Raw genomic sequence first — 24511 nt, 5'->3', positions numbered from 1 at the left:
GTGAAAATTCAGGATTCTGGCCTCAAGTGGGAGCCTGATTCTGCTGCTGAAATTCGGTTTTAACACATTAAACTCTGGAATCTGCCTTGCCCACAGAGGAGGTCTGGCTGGGCTGCAGCTGGCCAGGGTTTGATCCAGTGCTGGGCTTTGTGTCCCTCTTTCACACCATGTTTTTCCTGTGTCCCAACCCCAGCAGCACCTGAAGAAGGACACTGGGAGCCTCCTTTCTGCTTCTGATTGCCTTTTGAATCCCCTTTCCCCCCTCCATCCATCTGAATCATTCTCCTTCAAACCTCACTTTGTGTTTCCCTGTGCTGGGCTCCGCTCCAGGTGTTCCAGTCCTCAGTCCCACACCTTTCTCTCCCTTTGGCCACTGGATGTTTGCCTGAGCCTGAGCCAGAAGAAAGCTACCCCCCACCTGTGCATGGAGCTAGCAGGGGGCACGCCAGACCTCCACGGACTCCTAAACGTGGCCATCTGCACCTGGCAACAGGATTTGCTCATGGCAAACGAGGAAAACACCCCCTGCTCCTAATGGGTTGGGATATTTTTTCCCCTTTAAAAAAAAAAAGAGGAAACTTGTAAATGATTTGCTTGGAAAAAGCAATTTCCCACAGAGATTGGGCACGGCCACGGGGAGCTCGTGGCTGTGACTCAGGGGAAGGAGGATGAGTCCCAGCTGCTCGCTGCTGGATTGGGAACAGCTCTGGGTGAGTCCTGCCTGCTTTGGGGACAGCTTGGGACAGGATTCTGCAGTCCAGGTGACAAGCTGGGCCTGTGCCAGGGCACGGAGCCTGTCCTGCCTCTCCTCCTGGCTCCCCCAGAGCAGGGCTGGGGAGCATCCTCACTTCAGGGGTGCTGCTGCTCCCTGCAGGGTCCCCAGTCTGTCCCAGTGCCTCTGGCACCAGGGGAATATGGACCAGGGGCACGGTTTGAGGCTGAAAAATTGTGATTTCACCTGCAGTGAGCATGTTGTGGATGTATTTTAAGCAAGAAATTACAGAATCATGAATTCCCTGAGCAGTTTGGGTGGGAAGGGACCTTAAAGCCATCCAGTGCCACCCCCTGCCACGGGCAGGGACACTGCCACCACCCCAGGCTGCTCCCAGCCCTGTCCAGCCTGGGTCTCACCTGCTGAGGCCAGGAGAGGTTCCCTGGTGCCCCATTCCCCACCCCAAATGGCATTACTGCTCTGGAGCTGCCGGCGAGCAGCAGGGGTGGGAGCAGGGCAGGGCAGGGCAGGGGGGATTCCTGCATCCCACCCCCCAGCCCCGCCTGGGACCCTTCCCGGCTCGTTAGGGCGGTGTCTGTTTGCCGTGCAATTAACTCCAAGTGAGATCAGCAGCACACAAGTGTCACCAGGGCTCCAGGAGCCCCTGTGCAGGGGGCAGGGGTCACTGTGGCGTGGGACAGGGGCTGCCGAGGGTGATGATGCTGAGCCCAGCCCCAGCAGAGACAGAGGTGGCTCCAGGAGCTCCCCGGGGGCTGAGCCCACCTCGGGGCATCCCCCGGGGCGCCAGAGCCACTCTGGAGTTCCCAGTCCAGCTGTGGCCTGCAGCTGGACAGGCTCCAGACCTCCCCTGTGGCTGCAGCCCTCACCCTCTGCAAACACTGACCCTGCTCTGTGCCACCCCTGGCTGCTCCCAGAGGGGATTTTCCCTCTGGAAATGTCCTTGCTGCTCCACACATGCAGCCAGGAGACACAAATCCCTCTGATTCCTCAGACTTGCCTGCCCAGGGGCTGCGTTACAGCAATTAAACACAAAAAAATGTCACTTTTGTGACTTTTGTGTCACTTTTGTGCCTCCTCCCATCCCTGTCATTTTTTTCCCTCCCAGGGTGAAGTGAAATCTGTGTCACTCGTGTGTTCCCAGCCAGGAGGGCACCACTGAGGGAATGGCTGCTCCCAGTTTGTGTCAGGTGGGCAATGAGGAGGGGACTGGGCTCAGGGCAGGGCTGGGGCAGCGTCAGAGTCCAGGGCTGGGCTTTGCTCTGAGCTCTGTGGCTCTGCCTGCCCCAATAAAAATTGCACGTTTCGTGTATGTTATTTTATAAATTGAAGCTTTAAAAAAACCAAAGAAACAAACAAAAAAAACAAACAAAACAAAAAAAATCCCCAAAAAACCAAAAAAAAAATCCCCAAAAAACAACCAAACAAAAAACCCCAAAAAACTCAAAAACCCCAAAAAAACCCCCAAAAACCCAAAAAAACCCAAAAAACAAGCCAGTGGGTTTTGGCTGCCTTATCCCCTCACTGGGATGACTTAAATCAAAAGCAGAAATTGGGGGGAGGCTCTTCAGTGGCTGCAGCTGGATGGGAGCCAGCCCTGCCTCTGCAGCCTCGGGGTGCCCGGGGCTCCCCTGCTCCTGCAGGTCGCTGTCCCAAATCCCACGGGCACAGCAACACCCAGAGCTGGTGCAGCCACCTCCTTTTTGGGCTGCTGGAGGTGCCCCGGCCAAACCCCTCCCTCCTGGGGCACTGAGCTTCCCTTCCCGAGCTGGGGGATGTCCTGTCCACGCAGCCCTGCGTGGCTCAGCCCCAAATCCAGCAGGGTTTATCCTCCTCCCAGCACGGGGCTGTCTGCAGCTCCCCACAACCTCTGCACCCACGGGCAATTTTCTGTGCTGGAGTTTTGCAAAACCATATTAAGAAAAATCTCGCCCTGGCGCTGCTGGCTCTCCTCCAGGCTGGAAATTGCATTCCCCTGCTTGAAATTCCTGCCGGAGTTTCAGATGGAGAATGTACAACTTCACTTTCCATCTTGAGCTGCTGTCACACATTTTAATAACAGGGCTGGGCTCCACCCCGGGGGTGGCGGCGTGCCAGGAGCCTGGAGCCAGCCCGCTGGAGCTGCTGCTGGAGCTGGGGCTCAGCCCCCAGCCCAGCCCTTGCAGCTCGGCTGGCCTCTGGGGCTTGCTTTTCATCCTTGCTTGATGAGTTTTTGGTGTCTCCTTTGGTGACGGGAATGGGGTGTGGAGGGGATGAGCTGCGGGTGATCCCAGGGAGATGTGATCCATTCCTCCGTGCTCCAGTCCTCGTTCTCTGATCGGCTCTGGCACAGCCCTGATGCTCCCACCTGGGCTTTTCTCCATCCTGCCTTTCCCCACTGCAGGATCAGACAAATCCCCCTGCACCGTGACATCATCAATGATGGTTTTCCCCAAAATCCAACAGATAAACCTCAAATCTTGGGGGAGAGCCTTTGCTGAGAGCCTGGGTGGGAGTGCAGCCGGGGGTGGCACTGCCAGAGCTCCTGGGGACACCCTGCCTGGGTGACCCCTGGGTGGGGACAGCGTGGCTTTGGGGACACCGGGCCATCCCCGGGGATGGGGTTTCCTCCCCGAGCTGCCTTTTGCGGGCTGCTCTTTGAACCCGAGCAGTTTGTCCAACACCGGCTGCAATCAGGGGAGCAGCCGCGCTAATTGGCTTGTGCCGGCGGCGCTAATTGCCTGTTTGAGCAGCCGCTCGCCCCCAAGCTGTGCTCGCCTTTCAGAGCCGCGCTCGCCTTTACCAGCCCGGCAAGCTGCGCGGGGAGCTGACCTGCAGTGATGCCCTGTTCCCAAAGAATTCCTCATCCCCGCCGCTCCCCCAGCCCTTTTCTTGCTTTCCCTGGAGTAACAAACTCGGGGAAATCGCAGAAATCCCCGAGTGGCTCCTGCCTGCCTGTGGGGTGGGCAGGGGGGCTGGAGGGGACACTGCTGGGGGACCTGTGGGGTGGCAGGGGGGCTGGAGGAGGGGACACTGCCACTGCTGGGGACCTGTGGGGTGGCAGGGTCCCCCCTGCTGGTTTGGGATGCAGCACGGAGCTCACCTGGTGCTGTGCTGGTGCTGCTGGGTTTGGCCCTGGTGGCACTTGTCACTTGTCCTGGGCGTGGCAGGACATCCCCTGCGGCAGGGATTGTGGGAAGAGCTGATCCCACTGCTCTGAGCAGGGTTTGTGGGGTTTCCATGCAGCACCTCCCTCCCACAGGTGCCACCAGCCCGGCCCTGGGGCTGCCACCCCTGCCAGGACCCAGGGAGGGCAAACAGCCCTGGCTGTGCTTCACTGGGGACCGTGGAGGGTGGCGAGGCCCTGGCACAGCCACTGCCAGCCCGGGGCACCACACACACTGAGGAGAGCGCGCAGAACTCATTTATCTCAACCAAAATCCCAGATTTTGCTAAAAACCCGCACGTGAGCTGCTCACCCCGAGCTGCCTGCCTGGTGGGGTCTGGGCTGCACGCAGGGACCCCCCGGATTCATTACACAGCCCCCCCTCCTGCAGGGCCCCCCAGCTCCTCCAGGCACGGGGCTGGGGTGACCTTGGGCACGTCCCAAGCCCTCGGCGCCTGGCCCTGGCCGCAGACTCGTGTTTTCAGCCTTCTGCCCAGATTCTGGAGGTGAGGAAGGAAGCCTGGGACTGCACTGTGGGGAGCTGGCGCTGCCAAGAGGCCCCGTGGCACCAGCCCTGGCAGCCCCCACGGCGAGGCAGAGGAGGGTGAGTCCCTGCTCCCCCCGCCACTCTCCCGGAGTCTCCCTGGCTGAGCTGGGACAGGAGTTTGTCAGGAGGGATCTGCTCTTGCCAAACGTTCCCGCTCTGACAAATTGGCATTTTCCAAGAGCAACATTCCCGCTCCCAAGGCAAACAGGGAGCTGGAGCTGCTCCTGTTTCCAGCGGCTGGGGAGAGGCAGCCAGGGCTGGCCAGGGGCAGGGCTTGGATGTGTCTGTGCTGATGGAGCTGCTCTGATGGTGATGCCTGGGGAGGGCTGAGCTGGAGCAGAGCTGGGCAGAGCTAAGGGATAAAGCAGGGATTTATTAAAAGGTTCAATGGATCCACCTTGGGCAGCGCGAGAGCCCAGCCAGGGCTGCACCCAAGATGAACCAAAATGGTCACAAAATGCACACTTTTGTAAGTTTGTGCAGACTTTCATAAGGTCTCACACTTTTATAACTGTTGGTCCATTTGCATATTGGGGTTCACTGTTCAATTACAGTTTTAGGTTATAAATTTCCATATTATTTTGTTTTTCTCTCTTTATTTCCCGGTTGTTTGCACTTTTTGGGCTGAAGCTGCAGTGGTGTCCTTGGTTCTGGGGCTGGAGAAGGATTGTTCTGTGTGGCTGAGCTGTGAGGAGAGCTGCTGACACTTTGTGTGCAGTTCAGAGTTCTGTACCAAAGCAATCCAGACTCTGGGGAACAGAAGAACCAGAGCAAGGCACCAGGAGCCGCTGCACGCCGGTGCCAGCGCTGCAGCTCGGGGCTGGGCTGGCCTGGGAGGGGTCTCGGCTGCTCCGTCCCCCTGAGCGCTGCCCTGGGGCCCGAGCAGCCACGAGAGGGCACAAAGCCCTGCCCCGCAGCCAGGCAGCCTGTCCCCTGTCACCGTGTCACCCTGCGGCCCTGCCACCCTGCCACCGAGTCACCCTGCAGCCCTGTGACCCTGCCATCCTGTCCCCATGTCACCCTGCAGCTTTGTCACCCCCAGCCCTGTCCCAGTGTCACCCTGCAGCTTTGTCACCCCCAGCCCTGTCCCTGTGCCCCCTCTAGGTTTGTCACCCCCAGCCCTGTCCCCGTGTCACCCCCCAAGTTTGTCACCCCCAGCCCTGTCCCCATGTCCCCCTGCAGCTTTGTCACCCCCACCCATGTCCCAGTGTCACCCCCACCCATGTCCCAGTGTCACCCCCACCCATGTCCCAGTGTCACCCCCAGCCCTGTCCCCATGTCCCCCTGCAGCGCTGCCACCCTACAAGTCCCCACTGGTGCCCCCGTGGCCCTACAGGACCTTCACTGACCCCAACCCAGCTCTGCTGCACCCTCCCCATCCCAGGCCGTGGATCCCCGTCCCCAACACTCCCCAGCTCTTGGAAAAGAGTTAATTACATTAACAGGCTAATTAAGACCCCAGCCTGGGGCCTGCCTGGCATCCTGCTCTGCTGCTGGAGTCAGACCCTTCCCAAAACCAGCCCAGGAATGGCGAGGAGGGGGGAACACAGGCAAGAGGAAAAATTGATGGGAAAAGGTGGCGAGGTGTGGGGAAATGGGGGAAATGGTGGGAAAACGTGTGGGAGCACAGGGAAATGTGGGAAGCATGTGAAAACATGGGGAAGCGTGGTGAAAATATGGAAAAACATGGGGAAATGTGTGGAAACGTGGGAAAATAGGGGGAAATGTGGGAAGATAGGGAGAAACACGGGGAAAAGTGAAAACATGGAGTGGTAACACAGGGAAATGTGGAGTAACATGGAAAACCAAGTGGAACATGGGAGAAAAAAGGGAAATACAGGGGGAACACGTGAGAACACAGGGAAACGTGGGAAAATGTGTGGAAATGTGGGAAAATAGGGGGAAACAGGGGAAAAAGTGAAAACAGAGAGTAACATAGGGAAATGTGGGGTAGCATGGAAAACCAAGTGGAAACATGGGGGAAAAAAGGAAAATACAGGGAAATGTGGGGTACTGTGGAAAACGAAGCAGAAACATGAGGGAAAATAGGGAAAATACAGGGAAAACATGTGAGAACACAGGGAAATGTGGGGCACCATGGACAACCAAGCAGAAACGTGGGGGAAAAAAAGGGAAATGCAGGGAAATGTGAAGTGACATGGAAAATCAATGGAAACATGGGGAAGAAAAGGGAAATCCAGGGAAACGTGGGGTAACATGGAAAATCAATGGAAACATGGCGGGGAAAAAGGAAAATACAGGGAAAACACATGAGAACACAGGGAAACGTGGGGTAACATGGAAAACCAAGCAGAAACATGGGGGGAAAAAGGGAAATAGAGGGAAAACATAGAGAAATGTGGGGTAACATGAAAAACCAAGCAGAAACATGGGGGAAAAAAGGGAAATGCAGGGAGAACACAGAGAAATGTGGGGTACCATGAAAAACCAAGCAAAAACATGGGGGGGGAAAAGGAAAACACAGGGAAAACACGTGAGAACACAGGGAAACGTGGGCAAACGCGTCCCCTGTGTGGCAGGAGCAGGGGCTGCCCCGTCCGGGTGACAGCCACGCGTGGGGGGGGGTGGAAGGTTCTGTCCCCGCGTGTGCCGCGCCCCCTCCCCGCTCCCAGTCCCCTCCCTCCCCTCCCTCCCCTTCCCCTCCCCGGGGCGTCACCGCCCCACGCGCGTGTCCTCGCCCTCCCCCGCCCCGCGTGGGGGCGGCGCGGCGGGGCCGGGGGGGGCTCGGGGGGCGCGGGGCCGGGCGGGGGGCGGCGGCGGCGGCGGTGCGGGATGCGCGGCCCCCGATGGGATGTAGCGGGCGGCTGCTGGGACCCGCCGGGGGCCGCCGCGCCTCGCTGCTCCTCACCATGATCCTCTTCTTCACCTACTTCTTCTCCTGCCTGCCCGGGCCCTGCGAGCCGCTGCCGCCCGCGCTGCTGCCGCCGCCGCCCGCCGCGCTGCCCGCGGGCCCGGGGGGCTCGGGGGGCGCGGGGGGCGGCAGCCGCCGCTTCCCCCAGGCCATCATCGTGGGCGTGAAGAAGGGCGGGACGCGGGCGCTGCTCGAGTTCCTGCGGGCGCACCCCGGGGTGCGGGCGGTGGGCGCCGAGCCCCACTTCTTCGACAGGTGCTACGAGAAGGGGCTGCGCTGGTACAGGTAAGGCGGCGGGGGGGTGGATGAGGGGGTCGGTAATTAGCGCAGGGCTGCGTTAATTGGTGGCCGGGATGGGATGCGGCGGCTCCGCAACAGGCGGGTCCCGGGAGAGGAAGGGGGTCCGAGGGAAGGGGAGTGCGGGTCCCCGGCTCCGAGCCTCGCCCGGGCTGGGGAAGGGGCTGGCGGCTGCTTTTGGGGGGCTGCTGCAGTGTGAAAAGCGGTGTCCTTGTCCCCGTGTCGCTCCTGTCCCCGCGCCTCCCCTCCCGCATCCCGCCCGGCCGGGGGCGAAGCCGGCAGCAAAACCGCGCTCGTTTCTCTCCCCAGGCTTTGCGATTTTAACCTTCAGCGCTTTATCCCCAGCCGTGCCCCCGTTTCCCCACCGGGTTCCTTTAGGATTTGTTTTATTCTTGTGGTTTCTGAAGACCAGAAATGAGCGCGGACCTCAGGGAGCGGGCGAGGGGCGAGCCCGTGGGATCCTCGGTGGGCTTGTGGCAAAGGGCAGAGCTGGAGTGAGCCAGGGGGGTTTGTTTTCTGAGGGTTTCCATGGGCTCGAGCTCTTCAGGCGATAAAGCATTCGGAAGAGCAGCTACTGTGCATGTGGAGCGCATTAAACGCGCGTCCCCGGGCAGCCCCAGAGCGGCTGGGCCGAGCGGAGTCGGCGGCGATAAGTCCCTGGAAGCCGGGGGTGGAACCTGCTCCGTTATTCTGAAGGCAGTCCAAGTGTGTGGATGTCTGAAAGCGCCGTGGTGCTCTCGGGGAAACATCTGAAAATAATAAAAGGAGCAGCTCTCGCTGTCCTTCCTGCCCGTCCATCCCTTTTCCCCGGGAATTCCGCGTTTCTCTCGCGTTTTGGGGGGAGGCTGCAGCTCCCCAGCCCTGGCCGAAGTAACAACCTGTGAAAAATCAGCCGTCTTTAATGGAAAGAGTAATTTCAGCGGTAATTTTACCCGCAGAGTGTCAGCTCTCCGAGCCCACATCTGGGCTGTAAAGTTGCTCTTAGCGCACCTTCAAACCCCAGTAAGTAGCGGCGCTTGTTTTTACGGCTGCGTTAATATCGCCCTGATTTATGAGCTCATTGCTCGGCTCCGGGAGCCATAATGATGGTCACTAATCTTTTTTTGGGGTGAGCACTGCGAGCTGCCCTCTCGCTCGGCAGAACGGGGCTTTAATGAGTGCGAGCGCATAATTAAAGCGGGGAAGATCGAGCGCTCTCATATCGCGCCCGGCGAGGCTCGCAGGACGGACCGCGGGCAAGGAGCAGAAATAAATCTCAGTTTGGATGGCTCTGCTGCGAGTTTTCAGGGCTGGGAGTGCTTGCAGGGAGCCTGGCCTGACACCAGGCTCGAGGTGATGCCGCATGTGGTTGTGGTAAATTTGGGGAAATGGAGCGGGGAAGGTTTTCTGGGCTGGGGAGAATCCGCATCCTTCGGGGCCAGGCGAAAATCGGGAGATGTTTTACTTTAACTCGGCATAAAGTGTGGTTTTAATCACACACACACACACAAGTATTTCCCTTCGCTTCCTCTCCTCTCTGCCTCTTGTTTTGTCTTCTCACAGACCTCGCAGTACCGAGGGATTTTATCCCCGGCAAAGGCAGACAGAGCTAAATGTTTAAAGCTGGGATGGGCTGGAGTGGAGGGGAACAGAAGTTGGACAGAAAATCGGGTTTTTCCTATGGATATCTCAAAAGTGGTGTAAACATTTTTAAAATATTTGAACTTGCTAGGAAACCGAAATTACACCAACTGCTTCTCACGCCAAGATATTTGGCCCGAAGGCACCTGTAGGTTGTTGCTTGTTTTGAGTAAATGTGGAAAAAGAATTCCCTTGGAAATATCACTCCGGAATTATTTTGTTCCTCCTCAGTAGCTCCGTCCCGTAGTGATTTCCCTGCTCTGGCAGGAGCATCGCCTCGCGGGTGATAAGTAGTTTGTTGTAAGTTACTGACTGAAATAATTTATTTTTACTGGATTGTTTTATTTAATTTAAATTTGAAATGGCCCAAAGCCCTTTTTTTTTTGAGTAGTAGTGAAAAGAAAGTGTTCTGCAAAAGCATCTCCTACAGAATTCCTTGAGTTACTACAGCTTTAGCTAATTCTAAGAAGATTAAACACCTTTTGGAGGCTGCAGCACAAATGATTTAATGGCTGATCCAAGCATGATGGGATGTTTTCTCCTGAAGCAAAACACAATTTTAATTTTTTTGGCACTCGGTGCTGCTTGAAGGAAACCTCAATAAAAAGAAGAGAGGATTCTGGGGTGCCTGCTGCCAGTTTGGGGTGTGGGGGTCCCCTTTGGGACTGTCTGTGTCTGTTTGGGAATGTAGGTGAGGACAAATGGTAAAAACTGAATTGAATCCGAGCTCTTTGGGGTGATATTCACAAATCCACTGCCAAACTTGGAGCATCTCTGAAGGTGTGGGGCCAGGCCCTGCCTTTCCTGTGGGGATGGAGGGAAACATTGGTGGGGTGAGGGGGTTTGGGGGCTGGAACCCCCTGGGTGTGAGGGGAGCAGGTCTGGGCTCACAGGGACCCCTGGGACGTGTCCACCCCTGGCATGGTGGGGCTGGGGCTCTGCTCTGCTCCCCTGGGGACGTTTTGGGGGTGTAGCAGAATCCTTGCGTGGGATTGCTCCCTTTTGGGACGCCAGAGCTGCTCCGGCTCCCATCAGAGTCCCGGCTGCTCCCTGTGCCTCGCCCCAGCCTCGGGGGTCTGGGGGAGCACGGCAGTGCTGGGAGAGGGGCCTGGGCTGTGGGGAAGGGGCTTCAGGGGAGCTCAGCTCTCAGGGAATCGTGTGGGGAGCTCTGAGCTCATCCAAAGGATTCTCCTCGTCCCCATCTGCCAAAACTTTGTGGCAGCGTTGGCTCAGGGTGAGTGGGCTTTTCCTCTGTCCTGGGGTTTCCCTGCGTGGTCTGGGGTCCCTGTCCCTCTCCTCCATCCTGTCCTGCTTCTCCCAAAGGAAGCTTGGGCAGGAATGGGGCTGGGCCAGGGCTCCCTGCACCCCACACGTCCCTGGCACGGGATCTGTAGGAATTGTACAGAAAGAATCCCCTGTTTTCATACAGTTTGCACCAGAAGTATTAAAAAGTACCTCGGGATGTGTGGTGATTGTCCCTCTGCAGCCAGCGGGACGCGAGGGGCTGCCATCCCCACCGAGCATCCTCGGGCCCTGCAGGGCCAGCCCGCAGACTCCCGCAGGCCACATTTAACTTTGCATTCTCTTTTTCTCATCCCATCCAACATGAAAGCTGGCATGAGGGGGAAGAACTCTCCGCGGGGTTCCTCATCCCTCTGTGCCGTGCTGGGGCGTCCCAGCTCGGGAGCAGCTCCGGGAGGTGCAGGGGGAGCAGCGAGCCTCCCCTGGCATGTGGGCTTTGCCCCCTCCCCTTCCCCGAGCCCATTCACGGCAGCTAATAACGCTCTTGAAAGGCATCCAGGATTTCTTGAGCCAGACTTTGTTATCTCGGAACCTCGCAACCCCGACGCCTTTGAGCGACAGGGGAAGGACGCGGCTGCGGCGCTGCTCTTTTGACTTTTGCCGGGAGCGTTATTGGCAGCTGAAAAGTGGAGCTAAGTAGGTGCCTGGAGGGGTTTTTGTGTGTGTTGTGATTGTACAGACAGATCAAGCCACTCTATAGCCGGAGCTGCTGAATGAAATCGGCTCCTCGGGAGTCACCAGGCTGGGTTTTGGCACCGCTCTCGCGGCCCCTTCCAGGGCGAGCTTTCCTCGGGGAAGCGCCAAGGTGCGGGGAGACAAAGGGATCCGGATGGCGATGCTCGGAGCTGCTCGGGACGTTATCTTTATTCATTGGCACCGCTAATCTCTGCTCCTGGTGGGCTCGGTTTCAGCGCTGCCGCCTCTGAGCGGCCCTTGTTCTCCGGGGCGCTCGCAGACACTCAGCCCCGCAGCCTCTCGCCTCTCTTACTTTGCAATCTTTTCTTCTTTTTTTCCACTCCCATTCACAAGCGAGACCTTTCTGTCTCAGCTTCCCGGATCCTCACCCCCGTGTTTGGGAAATGAAACCCCGAGTACAAAGAAAACATGCGGGAAACCTGAGAAAAAGCTGATTTTAACTAAGAATGAGATACAGTAAAGCTTTCACTTAAGGCGCAGTGTTTTGGATCGGTTTTTATGCGCTGTTTTAGCCCCAGCCCTGCTCTTAGGACCAGGTGTAAGCGGATGGGTTTCCCTGATGCTGTGCCCCTTGTTTTCTGCTCCCCAACACACACCCAGCACCGCCCGGGCTTGGGAAGCCATCCATAATTCGTGCAAAGTTTGGGTTTCTGCAAACTGCTTTCACGTGGGATTAAAAATAGCTTTTTACTGCCACGATGAGGAATTAAACATTTGAAACCATTTAAAGGGCTCCCAGCTGCGGGATTGCTGCGGGTGGGGAGGGACGGGGGCTGTGCCTGGCCCGTGTTGGGGGGTCGGGGATGGGGCGAGGAGCACAGCTCAACCCTCCTGCCCCCATTTCCACCCTGTTATTCCCTTATTTCCACGCGGCCGGGTTTTCTTCCCGATCCCATCAAGTGCTTCTTGCTGACCCAAGCAGGTTTGGGAGCCTGAATTCTAGCCCGGCTCAGCCTGCAGGCGAAATGAAGTCGGGCTGTTCCTTGTGCTGCTGCTCAGATCGTGGCAGGCTCCAGTGATTGGAGCTGCGTGTTAATGTTGGCTGGGATTTTGGGGATAAAAGCTGCGACTTGCAGGGTGGAAGGTGCTCTTCCCGGCTCAGGAATGTTTCCCTGTCTCTGGCTCTGTTAAATAAATGGGGGGATTACGCCCGGGCTGGGCAGGGGGTGTGCAGGAGTAACCTGAGTTCCTAAAGGATTTCAGACCTTCAGATCAGGATTTCTATCCCAGGCTGCTTAAATACACACAGAAATCACAGGGCTAGTTAAAAAAAATAACATTGTGGGAATTAATACCTTTGGAAAGGGCTTCTTCATTCCTGTCCTTTCTCTTGTTGTAACCTCAGGGGGCAGAAATTGAAATATTGAAATTTTTTTTTTTTTTTTTTTTTTTTTTTTTTTTTTTTTGGTCCATGTAACTCCAGAGAAGTTTTGAAAATATGTCAAATATTGCCAAAAAAATTCACCAAGAGCCGGGAGAGCCGCAAGGCTTCTGTTAGTGGAATTACTGAAAGCTTGGAGAAATAATCACTGCAGTGTAAAGGAAAGTTTGGGAGTTTCTCCTTCAAGGTATTAGGTGGATTCTTTTCCCCTGGATTTTTTCGAGGTAGTGACAGAAGGTGGAAAAGGCCGGTGGATTTAGAGGGTGCTTTCATGCAAGGAGAGACAATTACTTAAGAGAGTTCAAAGCTTATTTATAAAACAGTAATTACCTTCCCCTGGGATGGAGACGGGCAGCTCTGGCGGCGGGGAGGGGGTTACAGCACTTAATTGGCAAAGATGCTTAAAAGCTTCCTCCTGACCTTTTCAAAAACTTTCTGCTGCAACAGGCTCGGGCAGAGATTGAAAACCTGCCCGAGGAAAGGCCAGGTTTAATACCGAGACTTAGCTCTAAATGGCTTTTCAAAGGGCTGTGGAAATCCTCCTGCTTAGGGAGCTGGGGGTGATGGAGAGAGGGATGAGGGAGGGATGGATGGACAGACGGATGGATGGATGGATGGATGGATGGATGGATGATGGATGGATGGATGGATTCATGGGGAGATTGAGGGATGGATGGATGGATGGATGGATGGATGGATGGATGGATGGATGGATGGATTCATGGATTCATGGATTCATGGATGGATGGATGCTCCTTGTCTGCAGGACAAGGCCCTGGGAACAGGGTGGAACCTGAGCCTGGCTCTTCCCTCCCCACATCCCGGCTCTTGGGATGGCCAAAATCTTAAAGTGAGGAGCACGAGGATGTTCTGAGAGGCTTCTGTGGGACTTGGTTGGGAGCCTGGTCTGGGGGGTGAGGGCAGCCAGGGCTGGGCCATGCTGGGCACGTCAGGGCAGTGGTTTAGGATGAGTCTTTCCTTTCCTGTGGGAATTCGTGGAATCATGGACTGGTTTGTGTTGGAAGGCACCTCAAAGATCGAGTCATCCCACCCTGCCATGGCAGGGACATTTCCACTGTCCCAGGCTGCTCCAAGCCCTGCCCAGCCTGGCCTTGGGCACTGCCAGGGATCCAGGGGCAGCCACAGCTGCTCTGGGCACCCTGTGCCAGCCCTGCCCACATTCACCCCACGTGAAGAGCAGCCCAGAGCCCCCAGTCCCACCACGACAAACCCCTGGTGGTTGCAGCCCCGAGCTCTCCCTGTGCAGGGTTGAGGTCTCAGCTCATGTTTCACACACTCCCCTTTTGTGGTGATGATCCTGGGTGCAAAATTCACAGCAGCTCCTTGGATTTCCCCTCCTCTCCCTCTGCTCAGAGACAGCTGGGAGATCACAGGAATCCTCGAGGTTATTCATGCATCCCTGACGTGAGTCACTCCTCGCTGCAGATGTGGCAGGCAGGGCAGGGAGGGTGAGGGGGCACAGGGGCAGCTGTGCCCCCCGTGGGGTCCTGCAGGGCACCCCAGGGCTCAGGGTCAGCGTCCAGCTCCTCCAGGGCTGCTGGAGAGCAGGGATCAGCCAGGGCTTGCACGGTCAGAGCCATGGAGAGCATCCCTGCTCCACCCCGGGCTGTGCTGGCAGGGACTGCCCTGGCCTGCAGCACGCGGGGTGCTGGTCCCAGACTGAAATGTGGGAGGGAACGGCTGAAATTCAGAAAAATTGTACTATTTAGGCTGTTAAAGCCCCAGCACGGGGTGTTTTAGGCAGCCTGGGATAACAGCAGCACTTTGGGAGTGGGATGAGCTCCTCCTGGGAGTGATTCTGGTGTGCTCACCAAGGAAATCTGGTGGCAGGCAGGGACAGGAGGGGAATAACTCCTCTCTCCCTGCCAGCAGCTCACAGCGAGGGGGTGGCAGAGCCTCGCACGCCCCCGGGGCTGCTCTGCATCTCAACACACAGAATTGATCAGGAGCGGGAGAGAATTACATTAATACAGTCACTTGTCACTGAGGTCTTATTAGGGATCTCCACTCATTAGTGTGGAGAGAACAAGGCTGTGACCTTGTTAAGGTCCTTGGGCAGGCAAGGGCTGATTGACCACTTTGCTGCTGATTGATCACCGGGCTCCTGAGCTGTGCCTGGGCACACCCGGCCCTGGGCACACCCGGCCCTGGGCACACCCGGCCCTGGGCACACCTGGGGGCTTTCTGTGGCTGGAGTGAAGAATTGGCATCCCCTGCCCTGCCCTGCCCTGCCCTGCCCTGCCCGCACCCTTCAGGCTCATCCAGCCGGGAATTCGCAGCCGCCTTATGCAAATACAATAAATAAATAAATAAAAGGAGGCGGTGATTGATGGGAAGGGCCCAGGAAAGTGACAGATCCCGTCCCCGGGGGCCACATCCCGGCTCTGCTCGGCGGGGGATGCCGGGGCCTCCTGCCTTGTGCAACTTCCCAGCTGCTCCAGAGCCGCGGCATCCCAAATCCACCCCAAAACCTTCCCACAGCCATCCCAAAGCCATCCCAAACCCCGGGGCTGGGGGAGCCGCCCCCTGCCCCCCTCAGCAGCCCCCAGCCCAGGGCAGGACAGAGCTGCTGGGGCTGCAGGAGGACCTGGCTCAGCTCTGGGGCACTTTTGGAAGGACATGGAGGGGCTGGAGCATGGCCAGGGAAGGAAACGGGGCTGGGAAGGGGCTGGAGAATCCCTGAGGGAGCTGGGAAGGGGCTCAGCCTGGAGAAAAGGGGGATCAGGGGGACTTTGTGGCTCTGCACAGCTCCTGCCAGGAGGGGACAGCTGGGGGGATTTGGGATCCTATCCCAGGGAACAGAGACAGGAGGAGAGGGAACGGCCTCAGGCTGTGCCAGGGCAGCTCAGGGTGGATTTTGGGAGAATTTCCTCCTGGAGGGGCTGCCCAGCCCTGGCCCAGCTGCCCAGGGAGGGGTGCAGTCCCCATCCCTGAGGGGATTGAGCAGCCCAGTGGATTGTTGGACTGGATGATCTTAGAGGCCTTTTCCAACCATGATTCCATAATTCCTTCTGGGGGTGAAATCAAGCCCCCATCAGGGCAGGATCCCGAAATGCCTCTGCCATCTCCACAGCCCTACACAGATTATTTAATTTGATTTATTTCCCCCTCTCTGGAGGCTTCTGTAGGTGCTGCTTGTGCCCGAATGTCTCCCTGTCCCCACCTGCCTCACGCCGCCCGTGCCCCGAGCTCCCCGGTAATTCCAAGTGACAAATCCCCCCCCTCCAGGGGCCACCCGCCAGGGAGGAAATGTCGATTGGAGCCAAAGAAATCCTCCAATTACCGCGGCGTGGAGGGGCTCGATCAGTGTTATTGATCAGGGCTCGATCAGTGCCATTGATCAGTGTCACTGATCGGGCACTTGTCAGCGCGATCGCTCAGCGCCGCCAAAACCTGCAGCAGGAAGGGGGACACTGCTGTCTGAGGTGACACTGCTGTCCCCAGAGAGGGGACACTGCTGTCCTGGAAAGGGGGGACACTGTTTTTCTGGGGAGGGAGACACTGCAGTCCCAGGGGACACTGCTGTCCAAAGTGACACTGCTGTCCAAGGATGGGCACACTGTTGTCCTGGGGAGGGGGACACTGCTGCCCGAGGTGACACTGCTGTCCCCGTGGTCCCCAGCGTGCCACAGCCTCTCCAGAGCTGTCCCCCTTTTCCTGCCAGTGCCAGCCCGCTGGCACAGGGGGGTTTGTTCTTCCTCCGGCTCTCACTCTGCCTCCCAAAGTCATCTTCCGAAGCCACACAAGCCTGAGAAAAATTTCGAGGGGCCGCTGCCAAGTACTTTCAGCCGAGAATTCGGGTTTTGTTGAGGAAGGCTCGGTTTGTGTGCATGAAAAGGAGGTTTCTGGGGGAGGGCCGGGCGGAACGTCCCCCCGCGGTGTCAGAGCCCGAGCGTGACAAACCCGCATCCGCCGGGGCACAAAGGAGCAGGGCCGGGCTGGGCTGGGCTGCTGCCAGGGGACAGGGGTGTCCCCGAGGGCCGTCCTGCTCCGTGGGGTGGGACACCAGTGCTGGGAGCAGCCCAGGAAGGGCCCTGCGGGGCTGTCGGAGCTCTGGGTACTGAGAGTTTTATATTTCTGTAAAATCTGGCAGATTCTGACTCACAAGAGAACTCTGTGTTGACCTGAGGCTGTGGAGAAAATTCCAAAATTGAAGGGTAACACCAGGATGGCAAATATGCAGTTGATTAGAAGGGTGTAATATCAGAGACAAAAACTTAATATTTTAGACTATAGTAAAGTATAGAGAGCTAAGATAAAAGTTTTAAGACAATAATCCTTCTTCTTCACCTTCTTCTTCATAGGTTTGAGTGGTACTTTGGGTTAGGGTTGGGGATTTCACCTGCTGTGCTCAGGCACTGTCCTGCCCTGACATTCCAGGGTTTTTGGGATCCTCTGGTGTGAGGCAGGAGGTTTGCAGGGAGTTTGGGGAGCTCAGGGCTCAGTTTGGATGGTGTGGGATGGATGGATGGATGGATGGATGGATGGATGGATGATGGATGGATGATGGATGGATGGATGGATGATGGATGGATGATGGATGGATGGATGGATGGATGGATGGATGATGGATGGATGATGGATGGATGGATGGATGGTGGATGGATGGATGGATGGATGGATGATGGATGGATGGATGGATGGATGATGGATGGATGGATGATGGATGGATGGATGGATGGATGGATGGATGGATGGATGGATGATGGATGGATGGATGGATGGATGATGGATGATGGATGGATGGATGGATGGATGATGGATGGATGGATGGATGGATGGATGGATGGATGGATGATGGATGGATGATGGATGGATGATGGATGGATGGATGATGGATGGATGGATGATGGATGGATGATGGATGGGTGATGGATGGATGATGGATGGGTGATGGATGGATGATGGATGGATGATGGATGGATGGATGGATGGATGATGGATGGATGGATGGATGATGGATGGATGGATGATGGATGGATGGATGGATCCATGGATGGATGGATGATGGATGGATGGATGGATGATGGATGGATGATGGATGGATGGATGGATGATGGATGGATGGATGGGTGATGGATGGATGATGGATGGATGATGGATGGGTGATGGATGGATGGATGGATGATGGATGGATGGATGATGGATGGATGATGGATGGATGGATGATGGATGGATGGATGGATGATGGATGGATCCATGGATGGATGGATGATGGATGGATGGATGATGGATGGATGATGGATGGATGATGGATGGATGGATGGATGGATGATGGATGGATGGATGGATGGATGGATGGATGGATGATGGATGGATGATGGATGGATGGACGGATGGATGGATGGATGGATGATGGATGGATGGATGATGGATGGATGGATGGATGATGGATGGATGATGGATGGATGGAAGCTCACTGGGTTCTGGTTCTGTCCCTGTTCCAGGCTGGTGTCACCCCTGGCAGGTGGCTCCAGGTCCCTGGTGTCCCCCAGGGCTGTGGCTGTGTCCCTCTGGGTGTTTGGATCACACCCTCCCTCTCTCCCAGTCGGTGCTGGAGGTCCCTGGGCTGGCTGAGGGAACCAGCAGGGACAATCACCCCCACCTCCCCCAGCCCCTGGGCCGTGGTGGCAGCGGGGACATCGCTGAGCTCAGAGTCACAGCATGTCCCAAACTGGGACAGCCCCACTGCCCCACCTCATCCCTGGTGGTGAGTCCAGCCCCGAGGGGAGCAGAGGTGGCCTCAGAGCCCCCAGCCCTGGGCAGGGGACGGGGCTGGGACCCCCAGCGGGTCACCCTCGTTAGCCTGAGTGTGACATGCCGGTTAATTACCCCCTGTGCCATCAGCAGGGCCGTGTGGGGCCGCTGTCACTGTGCCACCAGGTTTGATCCCCGTCTCGTTACAAGGCAGATAATGAGGGACAGCCTCGTGCAGTTCTGCTCTAGGTGTGAATATTAAAAATTCATGTTTGGCCGCTTTGAGGAGGAGCAGGCAGGGTGAGGCTGCCCTGCATCCTCGGGGCTGAGCAGGAGCACACCAGGCCCCGCTCATGGAACCTGAACTACTGAGCAGACCCTGGGAAGGGGAGATTCCCTCAGCATTAATCACTCTGCTGGTGCAAGGCCTTTTCTAAACTTTTTTGGGTTTTTTTCTGGGCGAAATGCCTTTAAATAAAGGCTCAGAGGTTCAGTGAGCACCTAACTCCAGCTGTGCCCAGCTGTGGGAGCCTCATGTCAGCGCCACAACCAAACAAATTCCTGGAAGTGTCGACACACACCTGGTTGCTGGGGGTGTCTGGTTTCCTGACACTGAGGGCTGATGAATTCCACGCTCGGCTGTGTGTGTGTGATGCACCCAGCCCTGACCCCACACCAGCCCCAGAGCCCCCTTCTGATGGACACAGAGCCGGGCTGAGAGTGCTCTTTGGAAGGAACCTGGCTGAGAGAGCCCTGGGCTGGGCTGGGCAGCTCTCGGGGACAGATCTCACTCTTTGCATGCAGCTGAACAGAAATTAAAGCATGATCTGGGTGGAGGACAGGGTGGGAACTGCTCTGATTTAATTCGGAATCCCCAGAGATTTGATGATTTTTGAGCTTGGCACGGGCGGAGTTTCAGTTCCTCCTCGAAGCCAGCATGTCCTGAAGACAAGAAAACCACCCCAGGAATGAGAGAACAGCCCACGTGCACAGGCACTGCTGTGTTTGAACACAACCCCAGTTTGAGCTGGAAGTGGGCTGGAGGGGGTTCAGGATCTTCTCACCTGCAGAAAAACCTCAGCAGCAGAGGTTAGGAAACCATTTGGAGACGTAAACATCTCCCAAAGCATCTCCCAGGCCCTAAAAACCCCCAAACCACCTCTCAGGCCACAAAAACCCCCAAACCATCTCCCAAAGCATCTCCCAGGCCACAAAAACCCCCAAACCATCTCCCAAAGCATCTCCCAGGCCATAGAAACCCCCAAACCATCTCCCAAAGCATCTCCCAGGCCACAAAAACCTCCAAACCATCTCCCAAAGCATCTCCCAGGCCACAAAAACCCCCAAACCATCTCCCAAAGCATCTCCCAGGCCACAAAAACCCCCAAACCATCTCCCAAAGCATCTCCCAGGCCACAAAAACCCCCAAACCATCTCCCAAAGCATCTCCTGGGACATAAAAACCCCCAAACCACCTCTCAGGCCACAAAAACCCCCAAAGCATCTCCCAAAGCATCTCCTGGGACATAAAATCCCCAAAACCATCTCCCAAAGCACCTCCCAGGCCATAAAAACCCCCAAAGCACCTCCCAGGCCACAGAAAACCCCACAGCACACTGGCAGCCCGGTGAGGAACGGTGGCTGCCCGTGGTTTGAGGACCCCCGTGGGTCAGAGGAAAGCAGGGGAGCAGCAGGAGGTGCTGGGGTGGTGTCCCCAGGGCCAGGCAGGTTTGTCCTGTGCCAGCTGGGCCACCCCAGCCCGGGATGAGCAGAGTGAGGCCCCACACGTGCTGGCAGCTCCCCCAGTCACCGTGCAGGACAGAGGGGAGCAACTTTAAAAGAAGAAGGAGAGCTGTTGCCACTTCAAAACCCGGCTGGGAATTGATGCCAGGCCCCCAACAGACTGATGCTCCTTTCTTCTCCCGTTAATGAATTCCTTTGCCTGCAGTGAATTTCCATCTTTTGCTGGTGTGGCAATCAAAGGCTGCGAGCAGCCAGCCTCACATGAGGAACAGACCCATCCAACCTTTGTTTTTTCTTTTTTTTAATCTTCCTGCCTCGGCTCCTCGGCCTCTCCTCGCGCTGCCCCGCTGCAGCTGAAGCCCAGCTGCCAGGAGATGACTTTGCAGGAGGAGGAAGGGGCACGCAGAGCCCCGGAGCTTGCTCCCAGCAGGTCTCCTGTGCTGCGGAGAGGAGGAAGAGCAGGGCTGGGCTCTGCTCAGAGACACAAACGGGCAATTACGGGCTCACCTGAGAAGTGCCGGGTGATTTACGGCGCCGTTACAAGGTGATGGTAAAAGCAGGGAAGATTTGTAGCATCTGCAAGGAAAGCCCGGCCCTGACCCTCACACCCCAGACAGCGAGAGATTAAATATCCAGGGAGGCCTGGGGATGGCTGTGAGGGAGAGCCCTGCACATCTGGCAGTGCTCGGGCTGACACCCGGCCCTGGTGAAATTAATTCCCTCCTCGCCCTGCTGGGAGGAAGGTGCAGCCAAAGAAGGGGGACGTGGCCTTTGCTGGGTCTGCTGAGGGAAGGGCAATCATCTCCAGTGGGGAGAGAGGCAGGGGTGGGATCCTCCTGCCCGGGGGAAGCTCAGCCTGATCCCAAAGAGCGGCTCTGGAGGAGTTCCATGGCTCAAATGTCCAGCCCTGGCTTTGGACATTCCCATGGCCAGCACGGGGGCACAGCCTTGAGGGTGTGCTCAAGGGTGCCAGGACCAGGGAAGGGGTGAGAACCCCGACTCTGTGTTTCAGAAGCTTGATTTATTATATTATGGTATTATATTACATTAAAATGCTGTACTAGAACTATACTAAATAGAGAGAAAGGATCCATCAGAAAGAAGGAAAGGAAAGGAAAGGAAAGGAAAGGAAAGGAAAGGAAAGGAAAGGAAAGGAAAGGAAAGGAAAGGAAAGGAAAGGAAAGGAAAGGAAAGGAAAGGAAAGGAAAGGAAAGGAAAGGGGAAAGGGGAAAGGGGAAAGGGGAAAGGAAAGGGGAAAGGAAAGGGGAAAGGAAAGGAAAGGAAAGGAAAGGAAAGGAAAGGGGAAAGGAAAGGGGAAAGGAAAGGAAAGGAAAGGAAAGGAAAGGAAAGGAAAGGAAAGGAAAGGAAAGGAAAGGAAAGGAAAGGAAAGGAAAGGAAAGGAAAGGAAAGGAAAGGAAAGGAAAGGAAAGGAAAGGAAAGGAAAGGAAAGGAAAGGAAAGGAAAGGAAAGGAAAGGAAAGGAAAGGAAAAGAAAAGAAAAGAAAATAATAAAATCTTGTGGCAGCTCACAGCCTCTACACCGGTGGCTGTCATTGGTCATCAAGTGAAAACAATTTCACATGGGGGGTAAACAATTCTCCAAATCACATTCCAAAGCAGCAAAACTTGGAGAAGCTGAAGTTTCCCAGGAGAAAAAGATCCTGGCAAAAGGACTTTTTAATTTTTGACTCTAACATTTACAGGTTTCCAAAAGTGACAGTGGGTTGGAGGGTGGCAGTGCCACCTCTCCAGTGACACTGGACAAACCAACAGTCCATCAAATTTCTCCTCCTCCATAAAAGAACGCAAAACAATGTTATTTACATAAAGCGTGTGAGAAAGTTTGTTACAAGAATGTAAACACCAGAAGGCTGAGAAAATCTTACAAAATCATGGTGACACCAATCTGTGTGTGCTGCAGGGTCTGCCCAGGAGCTCTGGTGGGTCCTGGCCATGGAATCAGGGAATTCCAGACTGGATTGGTTGGGAGGGACCTTAAACTCCTCCAGTTCCAATCCCAACCCCTCCCAGCATCCCAGGCTGCTCCAGGCCTGGCTTTGGACATCCCAGGGATCCAGGGCAGCCACAGCTTCTCTGCAGATCCCTCCCAGGAATTCCTCCCCAATATCCCACCCAAATTCCCCTTTTCCAGTCTGAAGCCATTCCCTGGCTCCTGTCCCTCCATCCTTGTCCCCAGTCCCTCCCCAGCTCTCCTGGAGCCCTTTGGGCCCTGGGAGGGCTCTGAGCTCTCCCTGGAGCTTTCCCTTCTCCAGGCTGAAACAGGAGATTTGTGGTTCAGAGGAAATTTTAAAATGGTATTTTTCAGGTGACCTTTATGTAAAAAAACCCAACCAGAGAACCTGTGAGGGGAAAGGCACGGCAGGAGCAGAAAATGCACTTCCATCAAGCTGGAAATCCTAAACAATCCAAAACCAACCCAGGCTGCAGGTTTGGAAGTTGCTTCCTTTCCTTGTGTGAGGAAAGGGAGAAAAAATGCAACCTGTGTCTAAAGCCTGTTGCAAGGAAATGAATTGCAAATAAGAAAAACAAATTGGAGTTAATTCCTCTTTTCCGAGCAGGCTCCATTCAGTGCTCGGGGAGTCAGGGGATTTAGGGATCTGGAGATAGCCTCAGTGTTTTTGGGTAACAAGTACAAACTGTAGCAGCCTTTAAGGCTTCAGAAGCTGGTTTTGATTAGGATCTTTTCTTTTGACAACTTTTTTTTTTCTTTTCAGGAAAAGAAAAAAAGGAGGGGGGAGGAGGAAAGGGCTTTTTGTAACACAGTTGGGTTGGAGATGAGGGAAAATCTGTTTGAAATATGCAGGGGCCTGAAAGCAAATCTTGAGTGAATAATAAGTTTAACTGACCTTAAAATATCCCATTGCCATGAGGGATTTGAGAGTAATACTTCAAATGGATTTTTGATGAGGCTCTGCAGGCTGTGGGGAATTGAATATTTTTACCCAACAAGTTTTCTGATTTAAAATTTTCACAATAACTTGGGGGGAAAAAAAACACCCAAACCTATTTGGGAATGCCCAAAGAAGGGCTGGGGTTGCGTTGTTTTATTCCAAAGCTGCTGCTGTGCAGGAAAAAAACCAATTTGCTGCAAGGCCACTTCTCAGAAGGGCTTTGATTCCCCAATATTTCAGTTTAATCCTGGAGCAGGACTGCTGCTGCTGCCTGGGCATGCCGGGGGGATCCCGTGGGGGTGATCCCGGTGCCCGCGGGCACAGGGGGTGAGTGCCAAGCCCAGGGCTCTGCTGGGACCCTGCCGTGGTGTCCCTGTCCCCAGGATCCCTGCACCCACGGGAGCATCCCCATCCCTGCCTGCAGCACTTCCTGGGCTGTGCTGCTGCCTGTCCGTGTGTCCATCTGTCCATCCCAGGGGACAGTCCCCTCCTGAAGGACACAGGGGTGTCCCCAGGGTGTCCCCACCCTGGAGCACAGGGTGGCCCTGTGTCACTCTCTGCTCCTCAGTGACGAGGCTCAGGCTGGGCCAGGGGAGCTTCAGGTGGGATTTTAGGGAAAATTCCATCCTGGGAACGCTGCCCAGGGCAGGGTGGGGTCACAGCCCCAGAGGTAAAACCCTGTGGATGTGGCACTTGGGGACAGGGACAGTGGCCTTGGGGAAGGGCTGGACTGACCCGGGAGGGCTTTTCCCACCTCTGTGATTGCAGGGAAATCCCTGCTCCAGCCCCTCTGATCCCCAGCCTTTCCTGGAGCATTTTTAGGCAGAAATTTGGAGCCACATCACCCCCGAGGGCAACTCCCACCCCCCCTGCCCTGGCATGGGGCAGCAGAGCTGGCAGGGGACAATGCCAGCAGTGTCCCCATCCCCAGGACCAGCAGGGGACCCTGGCAGGAGGTGTCCCACGCCCGGGGGGCTGTCCCCAGCGCGGGGAGGGTTTGGGAAAGCTCCAGAACATCCTACCCCGCGGGGCTGCAGCAGCACACAAACCCCCCGAGTCCCGCCTGCCCGGCCCCTGCCGCCCCCTGAGCTCCACCCAGCCCCGGATCTGCCCTCCCTCGCACTCAAAAAGGGGGGAAAAAAGGAAAATCGTGGTCCTGCAGCAGCTGCCGGGCTTGGGAAGATCCCTGCCCCTCACATGCCAGGGACACAGGGCACGCCAGGCTCTCCAGAGTGGGCACAGACCTGCAGGGTCCCTGGGGCTGGCACTGCCCTGGGCACGGGGCAGGGCTGGGATGGATCCTCCTGCCTGGGGACAGGGACACCCCAAAGGCGTTTTGGGAAGGGCACGGAGGCGTGCCCAGCTCCCCCAGAGCAGATTTGGGTGCAGAGGGTGTGCTTGTCTTCCCTGCACGAGGATTCCTGCTCAGGGAGCTGGTGCTGAGTGAACTGGGGAGCCTGAACTGGTGGCACTGGGCTGGGCTGGGCTGGGCTGGGCTGGGCTGGGATGGACTGGGATGGACTGGGATGGACTGGACTGGACTGGGCTG

At 56.3% G+C, this 24511-nt stretch overlaps 1 protein-coding gene across 1 annotated transcript in view; it reads left to right on the top strand.

Annotated features, from left to right (window-relative positions):
- Positions 1-7201: 7201 nt before the first annotated feature.
- The window catches only part of HS3ST6 (heparan sulfate-glucosamine 3-sulfotransferase 6), a 31359-nt gene continuing 14049 nt past the window's right edge, over positions 7202-24511 (top strand). Inside the window, exon 1 of the mRNA XM_064390072.1 lies at positions 7202-7579. Coding sequence (XP_064246142.1) covers positions 7230-7579 — 350 coding nt within the window. The 5' untranslated portion in view covers positions 7202-7229. The remainder of the gene's footprint in view (positions 7580-24511) is intronic.

This window comes from Passer domesticus, chromosome 15 (genome assembly GCF_036417665.1).
Source record: "Passer domesticus isolate bPasDom1 chromosome 15, bPasDom1.hap1, whole genome shotgun sequence".
Lineage (NCBI taxonomy): Eukaryota > Metazoa > Chordata > Aves > Passeriformes > Passeridae > Passer > Passer domesticus.
Note: the sequence above shows the minus strand (reverse complement) of the source record. Positions and strands in the feature narration are given on the sequence as shown.